The sequence below is a fragment of the Rhizophagus irregularis genome, chromosome 5 (assembly GCF_026210795.1).
Source record: "Rhizophagus irregularis chromosome 5, complete sequence".
In the NCBI taxonomy this organism is placed as follows: domain Eukaryota; kingdom Fungi; phylum Glomeromycota; class Glomeromycetes; order Glomerales; family Glomeraceae; genus Rhizophagus; species Rhizophagus irregularis.
The window spans coordinates 5,155,883-5,179,276 of record NC_089433.1 but is presented as its reverse complement, the minus strand read 5'-3'; the positions used below and the strand labels follow the sequence as shown (position 1 = coordinate 5,179,276).

At 27.5% G+C, this 23,394-nt stretch overlaps 5 protein-coding genes across 6 annotated transcripts; 3 read left to right on the top strand and 2 right to left on the bottom strand.

The window, feature by feature from the left end:
• Positions 1-1,965: 1,965 nt before the first annotated feature.
• On the bottom strand, positions 1,966-2,716 carry OCT59_025646 (uncharacterized protein; the record flags this gene model as incomplete). Its single annotated transcript, XM_025331307.2, has 7 exons — positions 1,966-1,976; positions 2,051-2,119; positions 2,191-2,226; positions 2,302-2,355; positions 2,423-2,491; positions 2,554-2,595; positions 2,683-2,716. The coding sequence occupies 7 exons, from the start codon at positions 2,714-2,716 to the stop codon at positions 1,966-1,968; spliced, it is 315 nt and encodes a 104-aa protein (XP_025189635.2).
• A 3,726-nt stretch (positions 2,717-6,442) lies between these two features.
• On the top strand, positions 6,443-7,813 carry OCT59_025645 (uncharacterized protein; the record flags this gene model as incomplete). Of its 2 annotated transcripts, none has more annotated exons than XM_066139977.1 (1): positions 6,443-7,813. In XM_066139977.1, the coding sequence occupies one exon, from the start codon at positions 6,443-6,445 to the stop codon at positions 7,811-7,813; it is 1,371 nt and encodes a 456-aa protein (XP_065992222.1). The 2 variants fall into 2 exon arrangements, with proteins under 2 accessions (XP_065992222.1, XP_065992221.1); XM_066139976.1 differs by having other exon boundaries at positions 7,445-7,813.
• A 2,602-nt stretch (positions 7,814-10,415) lies between these two features.
• Positions 10,416-11,601, bottom strand: OCT59_025644 (uncharacterized protein; the record flags this gene model as incomplete). Its single annotated transcript, XM_025309758.1, has 2 exons — positions 10,416-10,439; positions 10,531-11,601. 2 exons carry the CDS (start codon positions 11,599-11,601, stop codon positions 10,416-10,418), a joined length of 1,095 nt encoding a protein of 364 aa, XP_025189637.1.
• A 3,658-nt stretch (positions 11,602-15,259) lies between these two features.
• Positions 15,260-16,675, top strand: OCT59_025643 (uncharacterized protein; the record flags this gene model as incomplete). Its single annotated transcript, XM_025323796.1, has 1 exon — positions 15,260-16,675. One exon carries the CDS (start codon positions 15,260-15,262, stop codon positions 16,673-16,675), a length of 1,416 nt encoding a protein of 471 aa, XP_025189638.1.
• Positions 16,676-20,651: 3,976 nt separating this feature from the next.
• On the top strand, positions 20,652-22,109 carry OCT59_025642 (uncharacterized protein; the record flags this gene model as incomplete). The annotated part of the gene is made up of 1 exon (XM_025329430.2): positions 20,652-22,109. One exon carries the CDS (start codon positions 20,652-20,654, stop codon positions 22,107-22,109), a length of 1,458 nt encoding a protein of 485 aa, XP_025189639.2.
• Positions 22,110-23,394: the final 1,285 nt, after the last annotated feature.

Here is a 23,394-nt window from a genome sequence, read left to right as displayed (position 1 = left end):
AAGTATAAATGAATTACCAGTACTGTTGTGATTTTCTTTGTTAAGTTTCTTGTATGAAGTTATTTCTTCTTCCATAGGGGTTCTTAACTTTGTATTTAACCATTTATTTTCAGTATTGACCTGTTGTAAAGAAGTTACTCATTAGTAATCCATTGTTTATTTAGTAATAAAGGAAGGTGCATATTCCAAGGCCTTTATCAGCAACAAATTTAGGGTGCCCGAATTGAGGACTGGAGTGGTTAAACCCAGTAATTCTCCTAAATTAATCGGAATCAACTCTAAATTTGCAAAATAAAAATGCATCTTATTTTTTAAATTAAGGTAGTTAAGTCAGTGTACTTCAAAAGTTAGTTTTCCACATATTATTAAGATTGCCCATGTATTCAGGGATGATATTTATTCAACAGTTGTGTAATAGAAAGCCAAAATAAATTTTTTTCACTTCTTAAGGTGGTTAAAAAGCCAAATAGAAATTTTAACTCTTGAGAATGGTAATAATACATAGGAAGAATATGAAACAAATGGGACTTACTATCTTGACCAAGATACTTTGTGTTCATTTTTAAAACTTCCCTGTTTATAAATATTGACTTTAATTTGATATTCAGTTTATGAAAAAAAAAAAATTTTTAATTAATTGCGAATAATTTGAATGATAAAAAAAAACTATTGAAGGGATAGACAGATTTGAGGTAAAGTGCGTGGCATAATGACAGCAAGTCATTCTCCATATTGAATACTCCGTGCCTAATAACTCTATAATGTTATACGTAATCAAATTTACTCTGGAGTTATATGAGTCATACGTCTATAATGTGACATGACTTAACATCATTAAAAGCTGCCTTCCACTAGAATTTAAATGAAATAGTTTAAATTTGGAATCTAAATTAATCATTTGAACTATTCAATTTAGAATTTTCAAAATTCTGTCTAAATTAACCAATAAACAAGAAAGTAAAGAACTTCCATCATTATTTAATTTCTGAAAAATATAATGTAGTATATCGTTATATAACTTTGCCATTTTTATTTTATTTTGTATTTTATTTTTGTTAGGAATTTAAAGTGCGTATTTATTTATGTTGATGTCGAACGAATCGTGTGATTCGTGTCAGATGACAATGTGATAAATGATTAGTCATCCGGACGCGTGATTTCGTACAAGCCACTTAAGCCACGCTATTACCATTTACCAAAACTTTGGATATGTAAATTACATTATTATGTTATCCGTTTTATCTACCTCTATTACATTTTTTATTCTCGCGTATTACTTTATGAAAAAATACAATAAAGAATTTTTGCTTTCAAATTTTTTTCGCATTTTTTTAATACTCAATTTTTCTGCAATATCAATTATGAAAAAATATCACATGCATTACACAAATAGAAAAAATGTTTAATAAATAATATGCAAATTTCTTTGAATTTGAAAGATCTTCCTTATTTTCCTGCTTAAGGGTCTTTCCCGTACTTATTTTCCTATTGAAAGCAATCACTATACTCCGTGCTTTTGTTTTCATATTCACTTTATGACTTACGAATAAATCACTTTAAGTTATAAAGCCACGTTTTTGTATAATATGCAAGGTTAAAGATAAAGCCGAATAATATGTAGATTTTTTCTCGCCGTTCTCACCGTAATATTATGTCTAAACAAAGCATTGTTTATTAATTTTTTTTTTTTTGGAAAAATAAATTTTATTGAATACTCAAATCTAAACTTTAGCTACTACCATCGAAGTGATAATTTTTTTCTTATTATAATAGAACAACATTAAAAAATTTGAATAATTTAATAGTATACTTTAATAATTTGAATAAGTTTATTAAAATTATTTAAATTACAAACTAAGAATTTTGTACTCTAGTCTTAGTGTTTAAATAATCCACGATAAATAAATAAGTGATAATAATTTAAAATATAAAAAAAATATTGTTAATTTGATTTACCAAAAAAATTTAAAATCCATCTAAAGATAAAAAATAGGTTAATTATTTGCTTTATAAAGAAATTTATTTTTTCTACTTTATTTTAAGAGCTTACCATCAGGAATTTCCAGTTCATCTTGTTCTTTTGAATGAAAGTTTGGATTGTTATATACTTCGTCATCATCTGTAATAGATAAGTAAATAGAATTAGAATAGTATTAAAATTGTTTTTTATTACGTAAAATTTTCACCTACCAACAACATATTTTTGAGTTTTTTCTTTTTTATCATCTAAATTTAAATAAAAGTCGCGTTTAATAAATTAAATTGATATAGTAATAATTTATTCGTTAGTAATTTACTTACTATTTGACTTTATTTGCAACTTTTTAAATGATTTAGATAATTTTTTATTACTATCTAAAAATTAAGATATAGATTTAATATATAAATCAATCTCGATTTGACAATAATTAAAATATATTACCTCTAAAAATAGTAATTACTTTTAATGTTTTGCTACTATTCTGCTCATTTGATTTATTAAAGTCGTCAACTATAAAAAATTAATTAATCATTATATGATAATTCAACGCTATAATGTTATTAAACACTTACTATCGTCAGGAATGTTAAAATCATACAATTTACTATGAAACACTAATTAGCAGTAAAATTTAAAGTGTTTAGTATTTTAAACTGGATTATTATAAAAAATAGTAGAAATTATTATTTATACGGTTATACCTTCTTGTTCTTCTGTTATAATAAAAGATAACATCAATAATGTATTTTAAAATAAATATATTCATTAATAAAATATTATACACTTAATACCTTCTGTTGCATTTCTTGGTTCAGGTAGATTTCCAAAGTTATGAATTTTACTTGTACTACTCGTATAATTTTCTTCTACTCTATTCATTTCTAAATTATCCATTTCTGATTTGAATAATTCATCTGACATATTTTGATAATATAAATTAATTTTTTGTATTTTATTCCAAAGTGTAAGTATATTAGGTCTTTTTAATGGATCAGCATCCCAACATTCTTTCATTAAATTTTTATATTCTAATGGAGTTCCTGGCACAATTTTTGGCCTTATACCGTTAATAATATTCATTACAATATCATTTTCATGTTCATAATTTATAAATGGTGTTTGTCCAGATGAAATTTCCCACATAAGAATTGCAATACTATAAATATCAGATGCAAAAGTATATTCTCTTCCAACAATAACTTCGAGTGCTATGTAAGGAAGATTTCCATATATACTTGTTGAAGATTTATCAGCAGGTCCACAAAATCCAAGATCACTAATGATCCAACTATTGGCTAGTTGTGAATATAATATATTTCCAGAATGCAAATCTCTATGAATTGCTTTCTCAAAATGAATATAATAAAGTGCAAGAGTTATTTCATTAATAATTTTCATTCTATCTTTCCATGTAAGTTGATTATGATTTTGTTGTAAATATTTTCTTAAATCTATATCCATTTTATTCATTACAAGCATATAATTTCCATTTGATGGATTTTGCGTTAAACCATAACATCGAACAACATTTGCCCATTTATTACTTATAGTTAAATGCGATTTAGCCTAAAAGACAATAATTTGTAAAAATACTATTTCTAATACAAAAATTACAACAATTTTATAAAATATAGAATACAATAATACAAACCTCCTCAATCCAACTTTGATTTGCACTTTCAACATTTTCTAACTTTTTAAGCACTGTACCACGATTCCTGAGTCTCGTTAATTGTTTTTTTTCAGAATCCCATTCTTCATAATGTCCATTAATCCAATCTGCTGTATAAATTTCAGAAAATCCACCTTTTGTTAAATATTTAATATTTTCTAAATTACTATATGGGATCCATTCAACTATTTTACTCGGCATGAGTGATTCCATTTGACATTTCTGTATTAAATTATCAATATCATTATTTCCAGATGTCCAATTTGAAAAATCTTCTTTTAAATAATTTCGAACACAATATTCACAATATAATGTGGCTAAACATTCTTGCTTACAATTTTCACAAATTCTTTTTGTTCCTGAATTAAAATTAACTTTATTTCGATCATGACCTTTAGTTATCCATCTTATTGCAAAAGTTTTTTCATCATTTGTAAGAATTTTATCAGCAAGGACTGTTTGTTTTTGAAATTCAAATTGTTTATGTATATCATTGTAAATATTAGTATCTGTTAATGTAGACGCTCTATTAATTGTTGCATGAATTAATTCATATCGAAGGGTGGACATAATGTAATCAATAAGAAAGAATGAATGAATTATTTAAAGTTCATTTACTTGATAAATTAGTAAAATGCAAATTGTTGATCAAAATTTCATGTTGTCTCACATAAATTTTGTGACCTTGAGGCGTAATATTTTACGCCTCATAACCAAAAAAAGAAAAATATTACTACCATTTACTTATTTAGTATGATTAAATAATTGCGTTTTTTTATTTTTTTTTATTTTTATATTTATATTTTTTTTAGAAAATATAATTTGCGTTTAACAAATTTGATTGTCATTAGATAGTATCCTTATTAATATTCAAATATGATTGTTATTCAATTGATGAAAAACCAATTTTCTTTTATTTTTGTGTAATAAATAAATAGGCGCAGGTATGTCTCATATTACACAATCCAATTATCTATATGGGACAATTCTAAACGTCAGGCATATTTTTTGTTATATAGATAAGTTTAAAAAAAAATTTAGTAAAAATTTACTTGGTTTTTTTATGTATTATTTTCATTTCTATTATTAAATTAAATTATGCTACAATGAATTTAAAATTCTTTCAGTTTACATAGTGTTTAATTTTACCATAATAGGACTGAAAAAATATTTATAACTGATAATATTAGGACCTAATTTTGTAATAAATAGACTTATTATATAATTTTCCAGTAAGTCAAATTAAAAGTGACTTATTGTAAGATTTTTTAATATTCATCTAAAATCTTTTTATTTAATAATAAAAAAATTAATAATAAAAAAATAGACGATATCGATATAAGTACTGTAAGGCCTAAGCCTGTGATAAATCACGTTGCCACCGTAGTCTTAACAAAAATGATATTTTTATTAATAATATAAAATTACGACAAAATAATATAATGCTTGGTTTAATAATCCCTTTTCATGAGGTCTAAATTTACCCCTATTCATATTATAATAAATGATTTTCATCGAAATAAATTCTAAGTCCACAAAAATATTTCAGTTCTCCCTTTTTTGAATTTTGATCCTAACAAATTTTGATACTAGTGATGCATTTTCTTGAAGTGATTCCCTTTTCAAAAATGTCGTTTTCCATTTTTCATAATTATAAACTTTTCAAAATTCGCAATTCTTGATCTTCACACTTTATCCTTATAAAGTAAATATTACGATCCTAATTCCCAATCCCAAATCTAAAAATAAAAGTGAACACAAGAACTATGTAATACTAAACATTACTCGTGATCCCGGAGTTATGATTAGCCCATTTTAATGTCATTACGGACCGCAGAAGTAAAAATACTATAAAATTTTATAAATATAATACTACGCCTCACAACTAATAAACTAGTCACGGCATTACAGTTACTCATGCGATGATCAACATTTGCCAGCCAATGAAATCATATGATCACGTGATTAATCAGGTGTTGACTATGCGAAATACAATCGTTAAAGAAACTTCACTTAAATAAAAAAAAAACTCTTTCCCCTTTCCATTTTTTCACATAGAAATCCGCAGTTAAATACTGTTTTTACATTTTACACCCTTTTTACGTCTTTGAACGTTGAGAAGATAGAAGACCACTGGGTGGCTTCTTATGGAAAGGTTCTTCTCTTTATTACCCGACCTCTGAAAGAAGTTTTTACTATATTTTTATCTTACCTTTTAAACACATATTAAAAATATGGTTTTTACTTTTCAAAAACCTATTCCCTTGGGAAAATTTTCTTTCGACGTCTCATTTCACAAATTTCACGTGACTAAACCCAATCGGGCTGGATGTAACAAGATTTACGAAATCAGAAGATCAAAAAGTTTCTTTTTTGAGTTAGCCGATCCCTCAGCAAACACCAATGATATTCATCTTAAAATACACACAAATGATTATCACATGAAATCAACCCCTATTAGCTACTCTTCCACCTGTAGCTTTCCTAATCTGAGGTTTCAGATTAGTAAGATGTTACAACATTTTTTTTCTCATCAAAAAGTTATCCCACGCTCCATCCAAAAGAAATACTTTAATCTTATCCGTTCCAAATTGCTTAATAGATATTTTCTTGTCAATTCACGTGCTGATAAAGTCACACTTAGAAATTCACAAACAAAAACTTTCTTTAATTTTTCATATAAACGTTACCGTTTTTACTTCGGTATATTTACACCGTGCAATTTTTCCACCACCTACAATTTTGAACCCAAACACACACAGATATGTCGTGTCCCCTCTCCTTACATTATGTCTCATAATAGACGCGCTTGCGTTTCTCATCAAAAAAATTTAGACATTTTTCATAACATCAAGAAACCGACCCTGTTATCGGATGATAACATAAATAACAAGCAGTTTCATGCAACTCTTATCCATAAACGATGGCAACATCGTACCAATAAGCACGTTCATTCAACCCGTCTAGGAATTTCGTATGATGTTTCATACCTAGCTAATGATCAACATTCCGTTCCTATACACATAGAACGTCGTATGTATCAAAAACGATTTAATAACTTCCGTTCACATCACTCCGACAGTAGTAAAAGGAGCAAAAAACAAAAATCCCGTTTTCAACGGGCTTGTAGATCTGTTTTCTACAATCGTGGTCACAAGAAAAAGAAATTACTTCGCAATGGTTTGGTAACTCTTGACGAAAAACTACACCGTGCTCGACAACACCGTTTCCTCTTTTTACCTTCACAACATATTAATAAACCTGTACAACATTTAAGATATTATAAAGGGCTGATGCTCCGACTTGCGGAAGATTATAATTTTCCTATACCTCCTGAACGATCCAGGCGACCTGTAGGCGCTGTACGCGCAATAACTGTTTCACGCACGACCCAAGATCGACTCTCTCGACAACGTTCAAGGGATATTTTACTTAGTACTTCACATACTCACTCACCTGCCACCACACCACAACCCATTCTCCTCAAAGAAGAGGAGACGTGGCATGAGAAGTTGGGCATTTGGATTCCTAACGACCTTCTCCCTTATGTAACTGATGAACCTGTTTATATTTCTAAGAGACAGGCAAAAATCAAAGGTCAACAATTTTCACCAGGATGTGGATTCTGGTTCGATGGTATTAGAAAACGCAAAGAAGCTCATGAATTAGCTGTACGACAACAAAAAGAACATGAAGCATGGGAAGTTAAACGCCGTGCCCAGGAAGAAGAACTTTCCGCTAGAGCTAAACTCTGGGGTACTTCCTCCAATCGTATAGAATATCGTGAAGATATGTGTAAAGATCTCACTAAATTTCAAGACCATTTTCATGGAAAAATCACACCTTTAGCTGACCGCCGTTCCGTTTTACATAACAGACTTGCACAAGGCAAAAACGTTTACAAAACCAATAAACAATTGCTCCAACTAGAGCAAGAATTTGGTCGTTTTAATATTGACTACTTTTCCGTTATTGACGACAACTCACCCCAATACCGTTATAAAGGACACACCTCGGACGACACAAAACAACTAGAGCTAAGACCACACAAGCGTCCCCCTATCTTACCTGCGTATACAGATAGGCATAACATTGAGATCAAAAAAGTGAGACTGGATATAATGTCTCCTGAAGACTCTAAAGTCTTCGCTTTACCTTAACCCCGTTCGATTACAACTTTCAGCTTATTTACTTTTTTTTAGTGGCTTGCTGATAGTTATATACTTACATTATTTTAGCCACACATTTATTTTAGACTAGTAATTTTTTTTACATCTTTTTTTTTGGGTAACCCCACGTACTAAATTTTATACCATAGTACAACAATAAGAATAGTGTGAAACATTCCACCTATGACAGTATTTACAGGTGGTGGTCTTAACCGACCAAAAGAAAAATACGGATCGTTTCTTTTTTAGTTCGATTGTGCTAAAGCCTTTTCTTTGGTCCATTGGGATGTGATGTCGTGTTAGGGACTCCTCCGGGTTCGTTAAAGGTACCAGAGTGGCGCTGTCCTCGGGCGGTTTGATTATAGCTTAGTATTAGATAGCGTTCGACTTTTGTTTTATCTTTTGTTCTTGTCTATCTTTCTGTAATCTTGTTCACGTGGTTTTTAAAAAATAAAAATAAAGAAACTTCACTTAAATTTATTGTTTCTACGCCGAAATTAGACATTATTTGTTATTCATTCTTAATATATACATATACAGTTCACGACATAAATATTCGGAATTTTATCACAATATGTAAAAATATAATAAAGTTTATTTTTTTCATTTCAAATTTATTGTATTTATAGTTTAAAATGCGCAGATAAACATACGTCAAAAATCAGTAATTTATCGTGTAACCATTTTTTTCTATGACCATGTTAATCCGATCTGACATGCTATCTGCTAAATTAAAGAAAACGTTTTGATCAATGTTATCCCATTCCTGCTGAATTATGCCCTGAAAATCATCTCCACTAAGTGATTTTTTTTTCATAATCCAATTATTGACCCTTTTTTCTACATTCCCTTTGAGAATCGCCCATAGATTCTCGATAGGATTCAGGTCAGGTGAGTTAGCAGGCCAATCAATAACTGAAACATCGTTAATCACAAAAAATTGATGGGTAAGCTTTGCAGTGTGTGTAGGTGCGTTGTCTTGCTGAAATTTCCATCCATAACCAGCATGATAAGCATTAGGAAGTAGTTGGGATTGAAGAATTTCACGGTATTTTGCAGAATTCATGTTTCCTGTAAAAAGTGCAACTCCAATTGGTCCCTGACGGCAAAATGCACCCCAAACATGCACTTTGTATGGATGCTTTACCATAGGATGTGATGGACGTGGATTGCCAGCCTTGTAACGCACAATTTGAGTATTACGGAATGTCTGAAATGTACTTTCATCTGAAAAAATTGTGTGAGACCAGTCATCTTGGGTATGGTTTAAGGCCCATTGAAGACGAGTTTCAACATGACTTGCCTTAAGAAGGGGAACTGATCGTGGCCTACAAACAATATAATTAAGTTTATTTTTGAGAGTACGTTGAACAGTTCGGGTTGATACATTAAGGTCTGGATATAAATTATTCAGCTTTGTAGTCATTAGAGCTGAAGTTGTAGCATTATCATTTTTAAGAAGACGGCCAAGATATCGACGTTTTTTGGGAGAAAGAACAAGAGGACGACCAGGAATGGGTAAGTGCTTAACACTTCCTGTTTTTTTTAGACGGTTGACAATATCATATACTGTAGACTTAGGAAAACCAGTTATTTTAATTATTTCGGAGGGTTTTCGTATGTTATTGTCCCATAATTCCTTTATGGTTAACCGTTGCATTTCAAATTCCGAAGTGGGCGCCATGAATTTGTTTTGCCACTAATAAAACAATCAGGTGAGAATTTTTGTGTTTATATATATATTCTAAAGGGGCTGGTGAATTTCCATTTTAGTTATTATTTTGATTGCACAAGACCTGGTGTGACAGCGCCCCTTTATGCACAAAATCAAAAATTCCGGATATTTATGTCGTGAACTGTACATGTTTGAAAAAAAAAAATGTAACAAGACGCAGATTTTTTAGTAGACACAAAAATCCCTCATAATCTTGGATCAAAACTTTTTTTGAAGATTGGTTTCAGGCAATGTATTTCACCGATCCTGTATCAGGGATGACATTTTCTAATAAAACATTAATATTTGCGAAGCGTTATAAAAAATTACTACATATCAATAAAAAAATATTAATTGTTAATTCTTGTGATGCATTATTAAATCATTAATTATTAATAATATAAATAATATTCATTAAAACATTAATTTTTGCAAAGTATTTAATTATTGCAACGTATTTTTTATAAAAGACATTAATTTTGATATATTTTTGCAATTTTTGCGAAATATTATAAAATTCTTGATTCATGTCGATCATAAGTAATTTTTTTCTGATACCCGATTTTCATTCTCTTTATTATAATAATTTTTTCACATAATTTTACTTTTTATTTGACGCCATGAACGCCAGATTCCCATTTAGATATTAAAAATATATTAATAATTTTTAAAATATATCGCAAAAATTAAATAAAAATTACGTATTAATAAAAAGATTAATTATTACAAAGTATTACAATAATATTACGTCTATAAAAGTAATAATATAACGAGATAGTAAGTGTCGGGATAATGAGTTTCGGCATCGAGTTTGTGTTGTAACGGGATTCGTCGAGATTTTAAACGACTCCATATTATACATATTGGAGACATTTAATATTAATTTTGGTTGTTATTTTGACCCTAAAAAAGAAAAATAAAAGTAAATTAATAAAAATTTTTAATGAGAAAAATAATTCATTATTATTTTCGTATCACAAAAAAAAAGTTATACCGTATATGTAGAGCTCATCTGTGGATTATAGGGAATCGAAGAATTAACCATTACCATATTTGTCTGAGGATTGGCGTAATTCATTTTTTCATTCTCATTGTCGTTTATATTATTCATCTTTCTATTATTGTTATTAGCGTTCAAACTTTCAGTATTTCTCACAGAAATTACTGACATCTCAGTATTGTTGGGAGGGTGCGTGTTGTTAAATGGAGGCGTGTTGTTAGGTTGGGGTGTGTTATTAAATAGAGGCGTGTTGTTAGGTCGAGGTGTGTTATTAAATGGAGGCATGTTGTTAGGTCGGTGTGTGTTGTTGGAAGGTTGTACGTAATTGAAAGGAATTTCAGGTAATTTCTTATCATCGATGGTGATTGAAAAGTCCTCGTTTGATGCAAGAAGTCTCTCAAGTTCCTCTTGTTGGTTAGTAATTCTTCTAAGTTTATTATTTCTATAAAGGTGCAAACGGATGGTACACTCGGTGATTTCAGCGAGGGCGTCATTAATTTCTAGCTCTATCTCTGCTTCCTCAGCATACTTTGGCGTTATCTTTCCCTTACTTTTAACACTATTTTTTTTAGATGTATGTTTCATTCCTACATCATAATGAGTGAGAACTTTACGCCACTTGAGTTTCCAATTGGCAGTTGGGTTGTCTTTGACGTTATATCGGTCAAACAATATGTTTATAGCTTTAGAAAATTGTGAGGAGCGACGTCCTGCTGCTTGATTGACTAAATGTCTCCCCACAAAGTAAGCGAGAACATTTATAGTTTGTATCACGGAGGGAGCAACATAATCACCATTTTGTTTAGCCGCGAAGCCAGCAATAAACCCACCCAAAGTAACGAAAAGTAAGACGAAAACACATAAAAGACCCTTTTTTGCTCTTTCACTCAGCAATGGGTTTGCAGCGACTATTCTATTGATTTCTTCAATACGAGCTTCTAATTCTTCCCTGTCAAGATAACCATGCATATCAAGACACCATTCCGTTTCAAAATAATACTTTGGATTAAAGTAATCAAGATCGAAAGTATTTTCTTCTCTAATGCGATTTAATACTATTTTCATATTGAAGTATGATTTTATAAAAAAGCGTTAGTGAATGAAAAATATAGACCATTATGGTAAATTTATTATTTATAAGAAAATTTTTTTTAATGATTACAAAAAAAAAAAGAAAATATTTTACTTTACAATAATAAGATTTCAAATATTTCTATATTTTAGTGATAATAAATTTATGATTGTATCACTAAAAAAAAAACTAATGGCGAATTATTTCATTTCATGTACAATAACATGTTTTCTTTTTGGAGTTAAACCCGTATTTGTTGTAATTATGATGATTATGCATAAAACGTCACACACACTTTTTTTTTTCTCCGTAACGCCAAATTTTGTGATATTAGTTAACAATGCAAATAATTTCATTCTTTTTTTCTTTTTGTTCCTCTAAGAAACCCTTTTAAATCACGAATTAATTAAAATAAACTTACCATAAAGTTTGTAAAACAAGATTCTTTTTATTTCATACCGACGTGGTGAAACTTAACAAATGGATATCTGTCACACGTGAACGTTAAATGGTTTCATTATATTTCACTAATTATGGTTTTTTTTCAAATTTTAATTTTTTTTTTTTAATCTGATTCAAGATTTTACCCCTATAAGAATTTAATTCGAATTAGAGTTTGTTTCCGTTCATCGGATATATTGGCGGATAACCAAATATTTCTGCAGGATATGAATCGGTAAGTCGATCATTTCATTTTTTGGCGATAGCCGTTCCACAAAAAATCCTTTTTAAGAGAATCATTAATATTCGAAAGTTTAGGAAGTTACCGATGTGCCGTTTCTCTGCCACACAACCTTTTTCGTATTATTATTTATGTAACAATAATTTCCGAAAAGGAAAAAATTTTAAAATCATTCTGGCCTATATAATTGACCCGTACTGCCAACAGATATCCAAAATTTTGTATCCGTTCAATCCGGATATCCAAATATCTGTAGATATCCGTCTTTTGACAGGTAACGGATACAAACCCTAATCCAAATATTTCCGTTACAACCCATACTTTTTGTGAAAAATTCCGTGTTTATGGAAAAATATAAAACAAATACCATGACATTATCCCCTGATCGGCACCATTTACACGATTATGCAAATGTAGTTATACCTACTGGGTAGCAAATTTTATATGTAATTTATTTATCCGTTTCTAGGAAATTTTGCAGTAAAAATTAACTATTGATTATACTATAATGGACTGATTTGAAAATTTGAGTAATTCGGAAAGATTTGTATTTTCCAAATGAGAAAAACTTTCTTTTAATTTATTAGTAATCTCAATATTATTTTCAAGTGTAATAGTAATAGTTCCGAAGCTTTTTAAAATTTTAAAATCTTTTAAAATGAAAAAAAAAACCAAGCGAAAAAAAAATAAGATTCAACAATAAAATATGTAATACTTACATCATTCGTGTATAACGAATAATAATTATTCTCAAGTCATGGCGGGATGTCACGATAACTTAACGTCAACGATATGGATTAAAAGTATGTATAAGATTTTTGTAACAACATTCATCTGAAGAACCGTGTTTGAGATTGATTTTTATAGTATTCTTTTCCATGACTGGATGTATGTTGCAAATGACATTAGGTAATGGTTAGCTATCAACAATTTAACAAATCCTAAAAAAAATCGCTTTAAAAAGGTTAAATATGAGTAGTGAATATATACAAGAAATACCATAAATTATTGGATGTGACAACATTGTGAATATGTTAAAAGTTCCTGAGACTTGGAAATTTATGATAATAGAATTTATTTATACAATAATTATTTATAAAATTCAATAACCACTGCTTATCTACTTTTAATGTAAATAATCACCTAGTTCGTTGATCAAGCAGCATCAATATTTTAAGATTATCTGAAGCTTATTCAACTTATAAATTTAGAAAAATTTTGAAGGAATTTTAAAATTATAATTTAATACACTATAATAATTTAATTAAGTTATATTAGTAAGAGAATATGAGCTAAGGTATAATAAATTACACCATTAGCGTACTCATACGCCGTAATGAACTTGTTTGTTTTTGTGTCTCGTATACCTTTAAACTACTGTTATCCATTACATATTTCATATGATTATTAAACTTTAATTTTTTAAATTTAGTTAACTTACTTCTTGTAAAAAATCCTGAGCATATCTTAAGTGTAACGATGCTAGACGAAGTCATAGCGACCGATAATTTACCATATATATCTAGAAATACATTTATTAACAGGGGACTTCGTTCCCTGTGATTATACCTAATCATTTAGAGTGTTTGAGTTAAAATACTTCGTCCTTTAGATTATTAACAAAATTGTGGTTTTTATTTTTAGGCCAAAAATATTTAGGTATCAAAAGATTTGTGTAATTAATCTCATAACCTTGTTTCGGTCGGTTAAATTATTGGTTGTTAAAATCATCCTATCCGGGTAGAGAACAGGTTGGGTGATATCAGATGACCTGATCTGAAATACTAAAAACGATTTTTTATACGTGACCGAAATTTCGAAATTTCTGAAAATGCAGTCGAATCCGAAAGTCCAAAACTTTGGGTCTGAAACTACTTCCGAGTCTAAAATTCTTACCGAAATTAGAGTCTAAGTACAAAATTCCGGACGAAACCTTTTTATATAGAATGAAAATAGGTAAGATCTGTTTTTTCATTTTAATAACGTCTGTAATGTAAATTTGTTATGTAAATTTCATTTTGATGGTAGTAGTTTAGAGTAGACTTCTTAACTTTCTGGTGAATTTTCAGGCTTCTTAATTGGTGGTGTTTGTGATTTATTTTTTCAATTAATTAATTAATTTAGCCTTTCTTTTCTTTGTGGATTTTATTTTTGACTTCTCGTAGGGTGGACTTCTGTATTTATGGTAAGTGTCAGTGATGGTGTTTTGAATGGCAATGACCGAAGTTTCAAAGTTTAACGTTAAACTTTGAATTGATTCTTTTATATTTTGATTTTTTAAAAGAAATGTTTTACTAATATTTTTTCATTTTGTTTGTAGGTTATTAGTGGTAATGGTGGAGAGTTTTGAAGTTTCGAACTTTAACATCAATTTCGAAAACTTTTTATTTATTTTATTTAAAAGAAACATATTACTAATCTTTCCTTTAATCATGAGTGTCAGGATATGCTCTGAAGATAATTCCTTTTTTCGATTTGATAGTACATTTCGAAGATAAAATTTCGAAATTTAGATTTCTTCCCTTCGTAATTTTGGTCGGATACTTCTTCAGAAGTATGATCGAAAGAAAAAAATTAATTGGAGAAATTGTTAATACGTTTCAGAATTGTGCTTAAAAATTTTTTATTTTTTTATCGTTTTCTAATATTGAACAATGAAATATTGTCAATAACATTGTCGAATAAGTCCCGTATTATTTCGTAAGAATTATTTTATCTTAAGGAACGGTTTGTAAGTTACAAATAAAGATTATTAAAATTCGTGGTGGTACAACGTCTGCAATATATTACGTTAAGAAAAATCCGCATATTGTATCAAAAAATCAGTGGTACACAAATTACGTAATAGGTTACGCCATTCATTTATAATTAAATTTTTTAAAATTTTGGGTTTTAAATCTTTTTTTTTTTTGAACTGAAATAAACTAAAATGGAAAAATTAAATATTGATTGTCTTGTTCTTATTTTCAATGAATTATGGAAAGATAATAAATCATTATATTTATTCATGTCTTTTAGTCAATAAAGAGTGGTGTCATTTAGTAGTTCCTATCTTATGGAATAATTATCCATCCTATTTTATAAATGTAGAATCAAGAGAAAAATTTTTTAATATAATAATTTCTTGTCTATCAACCTCTTCAAAACAACTTTTGTTTGATAATAATATTAGACTATCTCAAACAATTCTTTCAAAAACCCCAGCGTTTAATTATATTAGTCTTTGTAAATTTTTTAATGGTGAAATTCTAACTTATATTATGCGTATGGTTTTTAAAGAAGAATTTTTAATTAAGGTTGATTCAAAAAAAGTATATCTTTTTTTACGAGAAATGTACAAGTTATTTATTAGTCAATGCAAGGGTATTAAAACATTTGTGTGGGATACTTATGAACCTTTATTATCATTTCCTGGAGCTTTAACATTTTTCTCTCAATTATATAGCCTAAAAATTAATCTATGGTTTATAGATTCTAATAGTCTTTATCGAATGTCACAAATTTGTAAAGATTTGGGCGAATTAATTATTGAAAATTGTTCTCAAGATATTCCTGGATTAACTTCTTTAATCGATGCACAAAGAAATTTAAAAATTGTATCATTAGAATTTAAGATTATGGACGGTTCGTGTGAAGAATTAGGGACGTGTGAAGAATTAAGCAAGGCATTGGCAAGAAGAGGTTGTACGATTAATAATCTTACTTTACATGATTCAGTTGATGTTATTCCACATTCATTTTTAACATCACTTGTTAGTCTAAAGTATTTGGGAATATATTATGATTGTGAAAGTTATGAAAGGAATATTGAATTCCAGAAATACTTAGAAATTTCAAAATTTCCAGATCTTCAGTCACTTGAAATTAAAGATGATTTATTATGCTTTAAGAAATTAGCAATGTTAATTGAAAAAACCAAAGGAAATATATCAAATATCTATATAGAAACTTGTAATGAATCTGCTGAAAATACAGGAATGTTACTTAATGCAATTTCTAATCATTGTCCAAGGATTGAGAACTTAGTTACATATCTTGGACCTAATGATTTGATTTATGTTAAATTATTATTAATGAATTGCAAAAATTTAGTATGTTTAAATCTTTTTGGTTTGAATGAAAATAGTGATATAGGAGATGAATTATTGGATATTTTAATTAAATTTTCTCCAAAATGTTTAATTGATATATTAATTAGTGGATATTGGAAATACTCTATTGGCGTTTTTGTAAATTTTTTTGAAAGTTATAGGGGACGAAAATTTTGTTTTAATATCAGTGATGTTATTGAATATATTACAAAAAAACATTTAAATGTTGTTAAGTATTACTTTGATGAAGGGATAGTAACATATTCAAATCTTTTAAATTATATTAAACTTTAAACTAAGTGTAAGTTAAGCAAAGACACGTATCATTGAGATAAATTATTAGTGACATTTATTTTTAAGTAAATAATGAAAGAAATCATAATGTAAAGTACGAGTTTATTACAATTTTACTTTATAGACAATTTTAGTAGAGCCAGTGATTATATTAGGTACTGTAACTAAGGAATATTGACTTTTTAACTATAAATAAACATATTTTTTATTTTGATTATATTTATGGTATATTTTTTATCTACATTGTAAATTATAAAAATTAGAATGTTGAAATTATAAAATATAACTAATTTAACCTTAATCCGAACTTAAATATTTCATGTAAATTAAGCTATATTTAGCTATGCATTACGTAAGCATAAGTTTTTGCAACATTTAGTAAGAGTTTCTTGTTATCTATTGACGTAGAAGTATTTTATTTGAAGGTAAAAATTTCATGAATCAATATCTTAAAATACTTTACAATCATTTGCATCAAAAAGGTTCATCTTTAATAAATACTTGTATAACACTATTAAGTTATGGTAATTAATTCCACAATCTAGGCATTATGATAGTAATGGATAGAATGGTTGATGTATTTTTAATATGTCACGCATCAATAAGAATATCCATCTTTTCTTTTTAATGATTGAATTTTATAAATTTTGCTATAAGTATAGTATCATCATGATAAATTGTGATTTATCTTATCATTCCACTTATTTACAAAAAAATTTGTCAACTAAAATAATGGAATCTCAATTATTCCACTTCTATATAACTTTTTAAATAACTATATTAGCAAATAATACTTTTTAATATAATTGTTAAATGAATATATAAATTCATAGACTTTATTATTTAATTGAATGTAAAAATATAAAAAAATATCAAATTCAATTATCAATTAAAGAGATTTTTTTTTCTTTCTTAAAATGATTGTACAATTTATATATCATTATAATGCCTTTTCTTTATGTGATAAATTTGTGCTAGAATTCACAATTTGGTTGAGATCATTGCGTAGTATAATAATTATTTTAGGGTTACAGTACGATTTCCTGAATGCCTTTTTCCTGAATATATCTTTTCCCGAAGTCATTTGCCTGAATGCCAATTTTTTGAACTGAACATTTTCCTGAAATATACAATTTCCCGAATCCTTATTTCCCGAATCCCATTTCCTGAAGTCTAATTTCCCGAATCCTAAATCCCAATATCCTGAATCCCAATATCCCGAATTCAAATATCCTTAATTATAATATTCCGAATTCTAATATTCTGAATGGACAATTTCTTGAATTAATAATAAATTGTATATTTTCTCATATGATTTATAAATAAACTATATAATAAATTTAAAAAATAAGAACTATTGATAAAGACTAATTTCTACCATTTTATATAAAACAATTGAATATGAATTTTATATGTATTAGTTATTTACTAATCTAGTAGTATATAAATGGGTTATCATCCGAAGGATGATGACCCATTTATATACTAAACTAGATCAGTAAATAACTTTTTTATCATCCTGGATATACTAATTGGTCCGCCAGTTTATAAATGGAAGAAAAAATCTTAAATACCAATTAGTAGCCAGGTGATAAAATTAATTTACATTTTAGGAGAAAAAGATTTGGTACAGGTACAAATTTCAAACAGATACTTTGACTGAATAATAAAATCTGCTCGCTTTTGCATTATTTATTTTAAGTATTTGTTTTAATACAAGTTAGTTTATTACATATTATATTTATATACATTATATATAATTTATTGATTAGTATACTAAATAAAATAAAGGTTGAGTCTATGAAATTAATAATTCTAATTTATGATGTAAAATTATACAAAATAATATTAAATTCAGTAAAATGTCCATTCAGAATATCAAGGTTCATGATATTGGAATTTGGGACAAAATAATTCAGGATAAAAGAATTCGGGAAATTGGATGTTTCATATAATTCCAGAAATTGAGATTCGGGAAATTGGCATTCGGGAAAATGGAATTTCTGGAAATGATCAATTTCTGGAAATAGGCATTCAGAAAATTGGATTCGGGAAAAAGTATATTCAGGAAATTGGTATTCAGAAAATGGTCCGACAAGGTTATTTTAGATCCTTTATAATTTTGATAATTAGTATTAATTCTCAACACATTTTTTATGAATCATTCAAAAATTTAATAGTTTATAATATAATAATAGCGGTTAAAGCTCCCGGACATAAAACAATATATTCTCATTCCTTTCGTCCTCTTTTTTTGTAATTATTATTTGCTCAGCTGAAAAAAATACCTCAATAAATACTAGACCTCCATAAGTCTAATTGGCTATAATGTGCATGTGAATTTTATTAGCTACTGAAATCCAACATCAACATTTTTAACATTTTTCGTAACATTAGAAAAGATTTCCACAGTAATCGTTCGCGTAACATTTTTATCACGTAACCAATTTAGCAAATTATTTTTTATTTCCCATTTGTGGTAGTATTCGGACCCGGTTTGTTGATGGATAGGTTTCGTTATACTTTTTAATAACAATTTGGTTCTAATTTTTTTTTTTTAATAAAAATTGTGTTCTTTATTTTTATTTTTTAGATAAAAATAATCAGATTCTTTAAATTTAATAAAAAATCAGATTCATTAATTTTAATAGGTGCTTTATTAATTTTTCTAATTAAAATTTGTTTCTTTAGTTTTTTTGCTAGTAATAAAAATCTTCATTTTTTCTAATAAAAAAAAATTACTTTAGTCCTTCAATTTTTTTCTTTATTTTTTAATGAAAAATTTAGTTCTTTGTTTTTTTTTTTTAATAAAATCAAGTTCTGGGTAGCCCACATTTTGAAACCAGTTCGATCTGGACTTGGACCTAAACAAAATTTCTAATAGAATTTTAAGATTTTAAGAGATGGAAGACATATTTAATTGACAAAAAAAAAAATATACATCCAATTTTATATTAAAAAAGAAATTGTACAAAATATTTGTTAGAATTTTTTAAGGAAAATTATGAAAATCAAATTTCTTTTCCAAAATTAATTCCGTTGGAATGAAAATCGTACTAGAATATACTTATATTGGATCAGTTAATGAACAATCTTTAGTGCAATTGTAGCTTTTAACTCTGGAAATTATTTTCAATTATTTGACCTTCAAAAAGTTATTAATAAAAATCATTAAAAAAGCTTATTAAAACATTTTTTTATTGTGCGATTTATTAAATTATTTTATTTGAAAAAAAAAATTCTTAAAAATCAATCATCCAATTAATTACCGACCAAAATTATTTATTGAAAAATTAAATCTTAAAAAAGTAGAATCAATTTATTTACATCACGTGACATGTACATGAAAAACGTAAACTAAATACAAAATCTAATTGGTCGTCGATAAGCATGCGGGACAACAAACGGTACTACACTACGCTTCGGACAATAATTCAGGTTACACTTGAATTGGACCTAGTCGGAAAATTTTATAAAATGAACGCCAGAGTTTTTTTTAATTAAATAATTTAGGTATTTCTAAATAACACCAGTTCTTTTCACATTATATATAAATAATTAAGAATACAATTAACAAATTTTCAGATTCTCCAATTTATATATTTCTATTTTTACTTAAATTATTATTTATTTTCAGGGGTAAGATGTAAAGTTTTATGTTGATATAAGAGAGTTATTAAAAAAAAACACACTACGCATATTGTGACGCAAAATAAATTTGTGACCATCACACAGAGAATCATTGATATTTTTATGTTAGATCAATTTTTTCATTTAACCAAGTACACACAGATTTACATATGGAATACGTAATTCTATGAATACGTAATTCTATGCACACGTAAGTACGTAACAATCGTAACGTACGTAATTCTATACACATTTATATATATATATATGTATATATATATATACATATATGTATATGAAATTTGTTTTTTATTCCATTGATTAAACTAAAATACTGTAAAATAAAATGAATAAAATGGAAAAATTGAATACTGACTGTTTTATTCTTATTTTTAATGAATTACGAAAAGATAATAAATCATTATATTCCTGCCTTTTAGTTAATAAAGAATGGTGTCATTTAGTAATACCTATCTTGTGGGAAGGATATCCATACTCTAATTGTGAAAAATCACAAGAAAAGTTTTCTAATGTAATACTTTCCTGTCTACCATCATATTCAAAACAACTTTTATTTGATATTAATATTAAAGTACCTTCAAATTCCCCAACATTTAATTATGTCAGTTTTTGTAAATTTCTTAGAGTTGGATTTGTAGGTAATATTATATATTCGGTATTTAAAGAAGAAGTTTTAAATAATTCGAAAAAAAAAAGATTTTTAGAGCAAGAAATCTACAAGTTATTTATTAATCAATGTAAAAACATTAGAGAATTAGTGTGGAGAACTTTTCATCCTTTACAATCATATCCAGGAGCTATGACAAGTTTCTCTCAACTCCATAATCTAGCTGTTGATCTAAATTATGTAAATTCTAATAATCTTTATGAGACGGCACAGATTTGCAAAAATTTGGGTATATTAACTATTTGTGCCTTTTCTCAAGATGTTCGTGGATTAATTTCTTTAATTGATGAACAAAGAAATTTAAAAGTTGTATCACTTAATTTTTGTATTAATGAAGGAACATTTAAGGAATTAAGCAAAGCATTAGCAAGAAAAGGCCATACGATCAATAACCTTTCTTTATATGACTCAGTTGGCTTTACTCCACATTCATTTTTAACTTCTCTTAACAATCTAAAAGTTCTAACAATTTATCATAATAATTGTAAAAGTTATGAAGGAATTGAAGAATTCCAAAAATATTTAGCAAATTCAATATTCCCAGATCTTGAAATTCTTGAAATTAGTAATTTATTATGCTTTAAGGAATTTGCAATGTTAATTGAAAAAACCAAAGGAAATATTTTGGATATCTATGTAAATATTTTCAATAAATCAGCTAACAATACAGGAATGCTAATTAGTGCAATTTCTAATCATTGTCCAAAGATAGAGCATTTAACTACACATCTTGGACCTAATGATTTGATTTATGTTAGATCATTATTAATGAATTGCAAAAATTTAATAAGATTGTCTCTTAATAGTTTGAATGAAAAAAATGGAATAGGAGATGAATTATTAAATATTTTAGCTGAATTATCTCCAAAATCTTTAACTGATATAGAAATTAGTGGAGATTGGGAGTATCCTATTGATACTTTTGTAAAATTTTTTGAAAGTTATAAGGAACGAAATTTACTTAGTTTTGTTGTCAGAGGTTATTTTCGTTATATGAGCGGAGAACCTACTACTACAACTATTACAACAGAACATGTAAATATTGTTAGGAAGTACTATAATGAAGGAATAGTAAAAAGTTCAAATCTTTTAAGTCACCATTTTATTAATTATTAGAATTAATACGGTTAGCTTTAAAATAATGTACTGTAAGCTAAATATCATACCATTGTACATTTTAATAGAGTACAATATATTACTGGATAATATATGATGTACTTAGCCAAAGGTTTATTTACAATCTTTATTTATAATTCAAAAAAATCATATTCTTAAGTTATGTAAGCTTTACTAAAATAAATTATCTATAAACATATATTAAATTTATATAAATCTCTTTATCTGTCTTATAATCTAACTTGAACTTGAAAATTTTACTGTATTCACGTAAGGTACTCGCTACTCGGTTTGGTTTAGTTTCGGTTTTAATTCAACCAAAACTGAACCAACCACAAAAGTGACCGATAAAACTGAACTGTAAACCGACCACAACCTATTGCAAACCTGAATAAATAATGCTAGGAATTATCAATCATATGATCAATGTGCAAAATTAAAATTGCCAATAATTTCAAAAATGAGAATATAAACATTAAAGTCGTAATTTGATTCGTGATCCGTGAGTCAACTGCAAAAAATTCATATATGATTTCGGTGCAAATTTATGTTGATCATTGGTAATTTTTTTCTGATACCCGATTTTCATTCTTAAATGCTCTTTATATGAACCTATTCAACACCAACATATTTTAATACATAATATTTATCCTAAAGTTTCAAATAGTTTGTTTTTTACAATAATTTTCCACATAATTTTTTACTTTTATTTGACGTCACGCCAGATTCTCATTTTCTGCAGGTCATTTGCAGTTGACTCGTTACTCGTGGATCACGAATTAATGGTATCCCAATTTTTTTTTTTTGAAATATGCTAAAAATTTGCAATTAGCTTATCAATTTATTTATCAATTTTTCATATAGAGCTGATGGTTAACCGGTCGGCCTTGAAACCAATAAAATCAATCGGTAAAGATCAGTTGAGATCGGTTATAACCGAACTTTTGGCATCCTATACAGAACGTAATTTACTTTGTGTCGTTTAACAAGGAAGTGCTTCTATCTAATAAGGTTACTAATAAACATATTTTTTCTCATTTTAAGGATAACTCAACAATCAATCATATACATCAAAAACATTATACTTGTTGAAAAACTCCATATTTGGTATAAGATTAATAAAATTATTATCATGTGCTATATCGTCAAGCTCGTCAATAGTGCTGGTAAATTAATATTTTAGAACTTAATTAGCATTATTATAACGTCATCATGATGAAAATCAAGTGATAATATCGTTGTGTAATAATAAATTTGAAATAACAATATAAAATGCTTAACTAAA